Genomic DNA, 12,010 nt, shown 5'->3' on the forward strand with positions numbered 1-12,010 from the left:
TTAGCCCAATCAACACCACTGGCTGTCACCTGTGAACCAGCCATTCCTGCTGCAGTTCTGGATGAAGGGACTCTGGAGGCATGTCTCTCTTACCATTCCCGCCTCTAGAGCTAGTGTTTGTGGTGTGCGTCTGGCCTCTCTCTGAGAAGTCGTCTGCTTGGGTTACTAGAGCCTCCTTGACCGCCTCATAGCCTGTCAAAACCACGTACTTCTTGGGACCCATGTGGAAGGTGAACACATTGCCGTACGTCTCTGAGAGCTGAAGAGAGAAGAGTAGGAGAGTTGACTCTCAAAGCATTAGCAGGGAAGTTTGTCTACTTGTTTGAACTTTGAATTTAAGTGGCATGTTCCATTCATTACAGTGGCGTAGCGTCAGTAGTGCACAGTAGTGCATGTGCACCACCAACTTTAAGAAAATGTGTTCCGTGCACTACCAACATTTGTGTGCTGCTCCTAAAACTCTTCCTCTGTCTGGATGTTGTGAGGATGACAGGGACTTTCCTCTCTGCCAGCCCGTTGCTCTCATGTTAGTCATGTGTGTGCTGCTCAGAATCGCCTTTGTTTTTTCATGTGTTTTTTTGATGTCAGCAGCTGGAACGAGCTGCAGGGCAAGAGTACTTTCAGTTTTTATATATTTTTTTTTTTGATCCATCAAGAAACAATTGCCAGGTAGCCACGCTTTTTAAAAACGTATTCTGCATTTTTTGACATTTGTCTTTTATTTATCAGTACCAATTATAAATGTGACATTTCATAATCTAACATGAAATACTGTACTACTATTATGGCTTCCAGTAGACTTTTGCAATATAATTTTGTAGTTTCTTTGATTAGATGATGTTAAATAGAAGTCTTAAATTATGTTCATATATATATATATATATATATATATATATATATATATATATATATATATATATATATATATATATATATATATATATTTTAATGATGTCGCAAACTTCAAATTCTAGGTGATGCAAAACTTTTGGCCACAGCTGTATGCTACTTGGTATAGGCTAGCTTACTGTTGTGTAGTTTAGAAATGTGACATATGCACCCTGTGTGCGTGTGAGTGCGTATGTACAAAATTGAAGGCATATGAAAGAAAAGGTTTTTAAAAACATACACAAAAAGTTAAAAAAAGATTAAAAAATCTTTTATTTTCATTTAGTTTTGGGCAAAAGCCATTCTTCAGCTGTTTAAAAAGAAAAATAAACACAGTAAAGTAAACTTGTTATTCAAGAATTGTAATTATACAAATCTTCTGTGGATGGTGTCATGATTATTAGAATACAACGTTCATTCCCAGAGGTTCCAGAGTTCCCAGTTTGAAGATAAAATCTCCTTCCTTTTGTTTCTGAGCAATATTTGTCCCAGACAGCGCTGAGGGACCAACGTGACCGTCACCTCAGCTGGCATGGTGCCAACCCACCTTGGGACCCTCAGCTGGCATGGTGCCAACCCACCTTGGGACCCTCAGCTGGCATGGTGCCAGCTCACCTTGGGACCCTCAGCTGGCGTGGTGCCAGCCCACCTTATAACCCTCGGTTAGCAAGCAGAACCTGTGTTGAATGAATTGTGAGTAATAAGAAGGTCGCACTGAGTCAAGAAACTGCACCGATACAAGGCTGTGGGGACCCTAACTGAGCGCAGAGAGGCTCAGCTGCAGAAGAAGCTCCAGCGACAATGCTAGTGTAGGTCTGGCCCTGGATTACAGGTACATTATTATGAAGACTGCGCCATAAACGTTGCTTTAATTCAGGCCTGTGCCCAGGGAGCTGCAGAAGGCTTGTCATTTGTTTCTTTTCTAGTTGTTCATTTGTACCAGTAAATAAATAACAGTGTGAATCTGTGCCAGATCTGTTCAAATAACAGAATTATAAATGACTAAAAGATATCCTAAATAAATGCTGTCTGAATAACTAACACTCATACTGTACAGAAGAGTCTCTCATTTCTTTAACAGGTCATTTGATGGGTCGGCTATCATGGCGCCAACCCACCTTGGGAACCTCAGCTGGCATGGTGCCTGCCTACCTTGGGACTCTCAGCTGGCATGGTGACATCCTACCTTGGGACCATCATCATGCATGGTGCCAACCCGCCTTGGGACCCTCAGCTGGCATGGTGCCAGCCTGCCATTTGGAACTAGGGTTACGACTAAGCCCATTCATGTTGTATATAAGTAGTGTGGTAAGCCTTGTGTTGTTGATGTTGCTGAGTACTGTTTTACCTGCCAGATCATGTTTAATAAAAAACGTTCTTTTTCCTGGATTCCTGCATCTTCTTTCAAGTACCCACACAGCTCGCTACAATAAATATTTATTTACAAAACTTTTTAGTTTTTTCTAAATTTGAGATTTCAAGTTTTACTACATGTTTGAAGTTCTAGATTTATTTACAAACCCCATGATAGGTCTAAGGTCCTTGCTAAGATTTTTAACTCAGAAGCTCCAGTGCAAGTCATTTATTTTTTATTCCAGGAAACAGAAGCTGTTAAAGGAATACTGCATAGTAGATGCATAACTGAGTTGCTGATTAACTGCTGTTCATGCTTAATGAAATGGAAGTGTTGTTTCAGGTAACACATTAATACAGAGCCCGTGTAAGCCCATTACTGTAAGTGCGTATGTGAAGAACCCACAGCGCAGGACACTGGGGAGCGTTTACTCTGCACTTGAACAGGATGGGTTAGGGTTAGGGATGGAAAAACAGCAAACCCATCTTCATGTAATGTCTGAATAGATTTTCATTGCAGCACATAAAGAAATAAAGTTAATCACGTCGAGCTGTGGGGACCCTTGCTGAGCACAGAGAGGCTCAGCTGCAGTAAACTAGAATTCAAGAAATACTAAAAGAAACAAACCCAACACCAAACGTGTCCATGCATGCTCTTTTTGTCAGTCTGTATGTTCTGCATTTTGCTTTGATCATTTACCGTAGGGAGGGAGAGTCAGGAATCGATTGTTTTTAACACAGTACTTCACGACACATGTCTATGTTTTAACCATTGTAACAGTTGTATGAAGGAATTGCTATATTACACATTCATATTTCAGATCAGATTGGGCATGATTTTACTCCTCCTGCCTGCATGTTATATTTAATGGCAGATGTTATCGGCACTAAGACAGCTGATTTCACTGCTGAGCAGCTGCACAAAACACTTCTTTAAATACAATACCAATCCCCTTCTAAATGAAGGCCAATACAACATTATTCAAGAAATAGTAAAAGAAAACAAACCCAGCACTAAATGTGTCCATGCATGTTCTTTTTGTCAGTCTGTATGTTCTGCATTTTGCATTGTTCATTTACAGTAGGGAGAGAGAGTCAGGGATCGATTGTTTTTAACACAGTACTGTAGTTAATTGCTAAGGGAACCAGAGTCAGATGCCTAAAATACTTCTAAAATATCTAAACTTAAGGCCAATAAAATAGACGTGTTTCTCGTTCTACAGCCCTGATGTTAAATCTGTAAAAACCTACCCACAATACCCACTTAAATCCTGATCTTAACGCCCTGCCTGGTCCACAGTGCCACTCACCTTACTCAACGTTTTGTACGGCCGGTGCAGGTCCAGAATGTTCAGGTTCCCAATAACAGGTAGAGCCGGCGGGCCGGGGGGGAAGCTGTAATTAGACGACTTGGAGGATTTCCAGTAAAAGTATAAAAATATAAAACCAGTTAAAACTAAAGCCAGAGACACAGTGGAGGTGTGAGCTAGGAGCAGACTAATCACAGACATGTTTGTCAGGAACACAGACACCTCGGCTCTCTGTTAATTATCTCAGAGTTCAGAATAACGCTCCTGGGTTTGGGCAGTGTTTAAATAGAGCGGCACACACAGTGGGCGTGGCTTCAGAAGGACTTCATCAGGTTCTTGCCAAGCAAGGTAAAGGTTGTTGATTTTTTGGAATGGTTTGCAGAATATTGTGTAAGCAGGTAAGATTTTTTGCTGTTGATGTTCTGCTTTACTTTTCAAAACCTTGTGACATGGAGCAGGATATTATTATATACCTAATTCATCTAGGAATAATGTGTTGGTAAATACCATATTCATAAAATGAAATGGTTAGAAGATAAAGCACATTTTATTATGTTTAAAAAAGAAATGGAGAGATACATCGACACCATCAATTGCTTAGATAAAAAAGCAAAAAATACATGATATTGTTAATGTATTTACAAAATAATGCAGTTGAGTTATAATACCCTGGGAATGCTTGTATAGTTAATGTAATGTACAGAGCTTGTAATAATACAGTTCAGTTATAATACCCTGGCAATGCTTGTATAGTTAATGTGATGTACAGAGCTTGTAATAATACAGTTTAGGTATAATACCCTGGCAATGCTTGTATAGTTAATGTAATGTACAGAGCTTGTAATAATACAGTTCAGTTATAATACCCTGGCAATGCTTGTATAGTTGATGTAATGTACAGAGCTTGTAATAATACAGTTCAGTTATAATACCCTGGGAATGCTTGTATAGTTTTTATTATTATTATTATTATTATTATTATTATTATTATTATTATTATTATTATTGTACTCTTTGTGGACTCTGTAAAGAATGAAAAGCTGCCATGCCAAGAAAAATGCAAAAATCTGCATATAGAACACAGGAGAGCATAGATACTGAGGAGACTTATTCATTAGGTCCCATTCTACACACAGAGGCAGGGAGGACTTGCATCAATAAGATGAATTACTGTGTGAGCAAAGACCTGATGGAAGTGGATTGAAATCAATTAGATTAATCATTGATTTGAATCATTAAACTACTGTAACTCTACAGTCTGTATCCTTTCACCTAGTGCAGAGGGTAGGATCATAGAGACCTGACACAATAAGCACACCCACTGTCTCCTAACCTACCTTTCACACAGTCAGTAACCCCACTGATAAACTTCATAACAAAGGCTGCTGTTAACTTTAAAACAGGTAGGGCACAGGTAGGGCACTAAGCCCTTCATAAACCTTGAATGAAAGGAAACTGCTGAATAAGTTGCTATGAATACTGTCATAGAGGCCCTACACTGCAGTTAGGAATGAGCAGCTTTGCTGATTTTTCCTTTTATTCATCTGTTTTTTAATTCAGTCTTTCAGTCAGTGCTGGATCAAATACTACCACATCTTGATAATGTAGAATGTTTCCTAGATAGATGACATCTTGCTCACCGCCAGCACCACAGAGCAGCGTGATGAAGTGTGAAACAGACTGGGACATTACAGAATCAGAGTAACATTGTCTGAATACAGGTTCATGCACAATAATTGGGACATTAGGGAGATGTTGAGAGCCTGCACCGCGCCCTAGAGAAGATAAATCACAAAGCAGAGAACTGCTAGATAATCTCCATGAAAAGCATCCTGGAATGTGTCGTATGAAGATTTAGCCCAAAGCTGTTTCTGGTGCCACTGGTTGGATAAGGACAGAGGAAATTGAATGTTTGCATGGCAGTACGGATCATGCTTCACCTGCAGCGCCCTTACATCCCTGGAAATGGCCCATTCAAGTATGGCAAAGAATTCATATCCATTTTGCCAAAAAGAACTGGAACTATTTTCTGGTGTTGGTGGACAGCCACTTAAAATGGCTAGCAGTTTTCCACATGACACAAATTAGAATGACAAAAAACATGGAAATTCTTCTAAACCTGTTCTCTTCTTACAGATTTCCGGAGGAATTGGTCTCTGACAACAGTCCTCAATTCACTGCTGTCAAATTTACCTAATTCCTGAAAATGAATGCAATCAAACCCACTTTGGTACCTCCATACCATCCATCCTCCAATGGTGCAGTTGGATGCTCTGTACAGATGCTGAAGCAGGTGCTGGACTCATTTTGCAAAGGTTGTGGAAACAAAGCAAGATTATCAGAAGCTCCAGCATGACAAAGGAAGAATAAGCAGCTGTGACTTCAATGTCTAGGACAGTCCATGTCAGAATTTGGAGGGGGGTGGGGAGGGGGGAGGGTGTAATTGTGGAAAAGCATGGACAGTTGAAAAGCATGGACAGTTGAAAAGCATGGACAGTTGTAAAGCATGGACAGTTGAAAAGCATGGACAGTTGAAAAGCATGGACAGTTGTAAAGCATGGACAGTTGAAAAGCATGGACAGTTGAAAAGCATGGACAGTTGTAAAGCATGGACAGTTGAAAAGCATGGACAGTTGTAAAGCATGGACAGTTGAAAAGCATGGACAGTTGAAAAGCATGGACAGTTGTAAAGCATGGACAGTTGTAAAGCATGGACAGTTGTAAAGCATGGACAGTTGTAAAGCATGGATAGTTGACTTATTCAGTTCGGAGGCGAGTCCCAAAGAGCTTTGAGTGAAGATACTGAATGGTGTCATTTTGAAATTGAAATTTGAAATGGACTGAACCATGCCATTCCAGCACGTTAAACAGCAAACCGGTTCTTTTCAAACTGTTCACGTGGACTCTCTACAGTACGAAAAGCTGCCCTGTCAAGAAAGAAACAAAACAAAATATGTGTATATAACACAGTGACGCATAGATACTGAGCAGACTTAACATGGTCCCATTCTACACACAGGGACAGGGAGGACTTGCATCAACACGATGAATTACTGTGTGAGCAAAAACTACTGTAACTCTACAGTCTGTATCCTTTCACCTAGTGCAGAGGGCGGGATCATAGAGACCTGACACAATAAGCACACCCACTGTCTCCTAACCTACCTTTCACACAGTCAATAACTCCACTGATAAACTTCATAACAAAGGCTGCTGTTAACTTTACCCCAGTAGGGCACAGGTAGGGCACAGGTAGGGCACTAAGCCCTTCATAAACCTTGAATGAAAGGAAACTGCTGAATAAGTTGCTATAAATACTGTAATAGAGACCCTATACTGTAGTTAGGAATGAGAAGCTTTGCTAATTCTTATGTTTATTCAGCTGTTTTTGAATGCAAGTTATTAACAGGATGAAGGGCTGAGTACTAAAGCTACCTCTATTCAAAAATGGAATGGCCTTCCTTTCTGTGTGAGAAAACAGAACATATTTTACAATATGGGTCCCCCTTATAAAAGATTACTACAGTAAATCCTGGCAGAGATGCAGCTGGTATATATTGTTGAATGCATTTTATTTGCATACCAAACTGTTGTTCGAGGGACAGCTCCTAACACAGAAGTGTGGGCAGCATATGGCAGGTGCTTCAAGCCACTGTGTTTAGATCATTAAACACTGACTCCAGTGAGTTTGTTCAGTTAGGTCAGTGCTGGTTCCTTTGCCCCAGTGCACTGTGAGTGTGACTGTCACATGCAGGTAGAGTTCAAAGAGAGAGAGAGTGCAAAGAGAGGCTGTGTAATACCAGACCCAGCAGCTGCAACACTGACAGCGTATTATCCCCCACCCTGGTGAAACGCATTGGGAGTATCAGATTGTGGGCTGTAGGGACGTGACTCTGTCTGTACATCCGTCCTGCTGTCTGTCACAATTACATTGTTACATGCATCTTGAGATCACAAGTTATTCCACATACTTCAAATCAGTCATTTTATTATACCCTGATACTAACATCTCATTTGCTTACCTAATGAAGGTCTTAAATACCACTTATCCAATTTCAATGAACTGTTCCTTGCTAGTGTATTTCCTAATCTGCACTATATTATACATTATAGGTCATGGGCATCAACTTTTCATCATATAGTTTGCTCAAATCTTTTTCTTTTGTTTACTTGCTTCAGAAAATCTGGTTGAACTCCAGTCTGTGTTAATAAGCCTGTGTCAATACACTATTATATGAGCTCAGAAGCCTCTTACTCAAGTCTGTGTTGATAAGCCTGTGCCAATACACTATCACATAAGTTCAGGAGCCTCTTACTCAAGTCTGTGTTGATAAGCCTGTGTCAATTCACTATTATATGAGCTCAGGAGCCTCTTAATCCAGTCTGTGTTGATAAGCCTGTGCCAATACACTAGTATAGGTGCTCAGGAGCTGCTCTTGAGTTCTAGCTGACTGTTATTACCATGAAGGTTTATCACAGTCTGCAATGACTCCTGGGACCTGACAGACACTGAGGTGCTGCTCTGACTCCATGGGCCTGGCAGCTCCAGTGCATGACGCCCTCAGAGCCACAGCCTGATTTGGACAGGGAAGCGGACGACCTGCGCTTTTAGGAGAACGAGCCGGCGTGGGAGTGTGCCTCGGAAGGATGGGCACAATATGACTGCAGAAACAACGAGGATGAGGGGGGTCATGTGTTCATGTAGACTGCAGTAACACACTATCACTATGGGTCATGTGTTCATGTAGTCTGCAGTAACACACTATCACTATGGGGTCATGTGTTCATGTAGACTGCAGTAACACACTATCACTATGGGTCATGTGTTCATGTAGTCTGCAGTAACACACTATCACTATGGGGTCATGTGTTCAGGTAGTCTGCAGTAACACACTATCACTATGGGGTCATGTGTTCAGGTAGTCTGCAGTAACACACAATGTTGTGTTATAGAGAAGTATTGCAGATCGTGGTCTCTATATTGAGTGTGACTCAACATTGGTGTCAACAGGAGAAAAAAAAACCACAAGGTTGTACTGTCTAGTGCGGTAGCATGGTCTGTGTAGGTGGTAAAAGTTCACAGTTCAAACAAACAGGCTTTGAATTATGGTTCTTCCAACACACAAAACACTTAACTTCAGTTACTTACTACACCCTAGCTAACAACAGGAAAGTTGTAATTATCAGTTACTGGTTTTTCCCTGTCTCCTGTCTCCTGTCTCTGCGATTATACACTGAACAAGAATATAAACGCAACATGTAAAGTGTTGGTCCCATGTTTCATGAGCTGAAATAAAAGATCCCAGAAATTTTCCATACGCACAAAAAGCTTATTTCTCTCAAATTTTGTGCACAAATTTGTTTACATCCCTGTTAGTGAGCATTTCTCCTTTGCCAAGATAATCCATCCACGTGACAGGTGTGGCATATCAAGAAGCTGATTAAACAGCATGATCATTACACAGGTGCACCTTGTGCTGGGGACAAAAAGGCCACTCTAAAATGTGCAGACAGATTTCTCAAGTTCTGAGGTTGTGTGGAATTGGCATGCTGACTGCAGGAATGTCCACCAGAGCTGTTGCCAGAGAAATTTCTCTACCATAAGCCGCCTCCAACGTCGTTTTAGAGAATTTGGCAGTACGTCCAACCGGCCTCACAACCGCAGACCACGTGTAACCACGTCAGCCCAGGACCTCCACATCCGGCTTCTTCACCTGTGGGATCGTCTGAGACCAGCCACTCGGACAGCTGATGAAACTGTGGGTTTGCACAACCGAAGAATTTCTGCACAAACTGTCAGAACCATCTCAGGGAAGCTCATCTGCGTGCTTGTCATCCTCACCAGGGGCTTGACCTGACTGCAGTTCGGCGTCGTAACCGACCTCAGTGGGCAAATGCTCACCTTCGATGGCTACTGTCACGCTGGAGAAGCGTGCTCTTCACGGATGAATCCCGGTTTCAACTGTACCGGGCAGATGGCAGACAGCGTGTATGGCGTCGTGTGGGCGAGCGGTTTGTGAACAGAGTGCCCCATGGTGGCGGTGGGGTTGTGGTATGGGCAGGCATACGCTACGGACAACGAACACAATTGCATTTTATCGATGGCAATTTGAATGCACAGAGATACCGTGACGAGATCCTGAGGCCCATCATCGTGCCATTCATCCACCACCATCACTACTGTGTGACCAACAGATGCATATCTGTATTCCCAGTCATGTGAAATCCATAGATTAGGGCCTAATGAATTTATTTCAATTGACTGATTTCCTTATATGAACTGTAACTCAGTAAAATCTTTGAAATTGTTGCATGTTGCGTTTATATTTTTGTTCTGGTTTGATCACGTCAACTCTGTCATTATATACTGAAGTGCACAAAAGCAATTATTCTGCTGGAGCTCTCCTCAGTGAGCACCCATGTGAGTCAATTTGCCATCACAATTGAAATAAAGAAACTGCTGCTTGCTGTTGTGCTGTATTGCTGCTTTCCACAAAGCTGTCAGCTTGTCTTAGCCTGTGTGCAGAGCAGCTCCAAACACAAAGCCAGGCAGCTCTTCTGCTGTTTCGATTGATTCTGCTGACCGTGACCTGGACACCATCACTAAAACCTGCACACCAGGGGAAAAGGTGTGGATTTACCAGAGGATGAAGACAGTGTGGGAGTGAGTATGTGGGTGGCTGGCTTACTGTGACTGCACTATCACAGGTTTGTTTCTGGACATTTTATTATTGCGTTCATCTGGGGTCTACATGAAGTTTCTGGATTACAGAATAGGTCTCTTCATCGGGACAAATGTACTTTAAGAAGAAACAAAGGCATTTTGCATGGACGATAGCAGAAAAGCGTTCTGTTCCAACGGTAACAGTATACCACTACCTGATAGTTTGCATACATATTGTGTCTCCCTTTGGTCCAATAAAGATGCGCTGTATTAAAAAAAACAAAACAAAACAACCGAACCACGTTGTGTTGTGTAAGGTGTAGCTTCTTCTTGGGCTCGTTGAGTGCCTCAGAGGGGAAGCCGGCCCCGGGGGTGGGGGTGGGGTTCAGGGGGGTGGTGGGTAGGACAGAGGCCGGGGTCAGGTCCACGTCAGGGGCAACTATCACACAGTAGAACCATCAACGAAAGTGCACTATCGCTATTAGAACATTATTTATACCATTAGTTTTTCTTTAAAAAAAAACAAACACCTTAAAACCAAGATTAATGTTGAACTTGTACTGATTCATCAGGTACCTTTACGTGGAATAAAGACGTTCCAAGATAATAGTGTCAAACATTTAAAATAAAAAAACCAAAAGATGACATACATATAAAAGAGAAAAACTGAGTTTTCATTTAGTTTAATCATAGCATTGCCTGAGGAATGAACAGAACAATTACTGAACAGCCCGTGTACAATGGAGTCTGAACTACCCATACAATCTCTCATTAAACAGAGTCTGAACTACCAACACAATCTCTCATTAAACAGAGTCTGAACTACCAATACAATCTCTCATTAAACAGAGTCTGAACTACCAATACAATCTCTCATTAAACAGAGTCTGAACTACCAACACAATCTCTCATTAAACAGAGTCTGAACTACCAACACAATCTCTCATTAAACAGAGTCTGAACTACCAACACAATCTCTCATTAAACACAGTCTGAACTACCAATACAATCTCTCATTAAACACAGTCTGAACTACCAACACAATCTCTCATTAAACACAGTCTGAACTACCAATACAATCTCTCATTAAACAGAGTCTGAACTACCAATACAATCTCTCATTAAACACAGTCTGAACTACCAACACAATCTCTCATTAAACAGAGTCTGAACTACCAACACAATCTCTCATTAAACAGAGTCTGAACTACCAACACAATCTCTCATTAAACAGAGTCTGAACTACCAACACAATCTCTCATTAAACAGAGTCTGAACTACCAACACAATCTCTCATTAAACACAGTCTGAACTACCAACACAATCTCTCATTAAACAGAGTCTGAACTACCAATACAATCTCTCATTAAACAGAGTCTGAACTACCAATACAATCTCTCATTAAACAGAGTCTGAACTACCAATACAATCTCTCATTAAATACCACTCTAAAAAGCCTCCCAACTCACCATGTTTCTACCTTCAGCTAAAGCCTTTCTCTTGGAGCAATATTACTGAACTGTCCGCATCTCGCTTTGTTGTTGTTCAAAGATGCTGGGTCTGTGCTCCTGTCGAGCTGACCAACTGTGATTGACTCTCTGCAGTTGCAGGTCCAAGATTGGTTGCTTTTGTCAATACAAAGTATTGATTGGCTGGTTTTGATGGATAATAAAATTAATTTTGACCAATTGTGTCTTTGTTTAGTATTTACTGTCCAATAGATGAACTACATTTAAAAATACAGCAAGTCAAAAAGAAAAAAGCCACCACGTGCATGGATTGATTTTAAATTTGA

The 12,010-nt window shown here is 41.1% G+C and overlaps 1 protein-coding gene across 1 annotated transcript; it reads right to left on the reverse strand.

Moving 5' to 3' along the window:
* Positions 1-93: 93 nt before the first annotated feature.
* On the reverse strand, positions 94-3,814 carry LOC121308104 (cytochrome P450 2K3-like; the record flags this gene model as incomplete). Its single annotated transcript, XM_041240392.1, has 2 exons — positions 3,552-3,814; positions 94-259 (listed from the first exon to the last, which is right to left on the reverse strand). Coding segments are annotated over exons 1-2 (367 nt in total), but the record flags the coding sequence as incomplete, so codon positions are not given.
* Positions 3,815-12,010: the final 8,196 nt, after the last annotated feature.

This window comes from Polyodon spathula, unplaced genomic scaffold (assembly GCF_017654505.1).
Source record: "Polyodon spathula isolate WHYD16114869_AA unplaced genomic scaffold, ASM1765450v1 scaffolds_280, whole genome shotgun sequence".
Classification (NCBI taxonomy): domain Eukaryota; kingdom Metazoa; phylum Chordata; class Actinopteri; order Acipenseriformes; family Polyodontidae; genus Polyodon; species Polyodon spathula.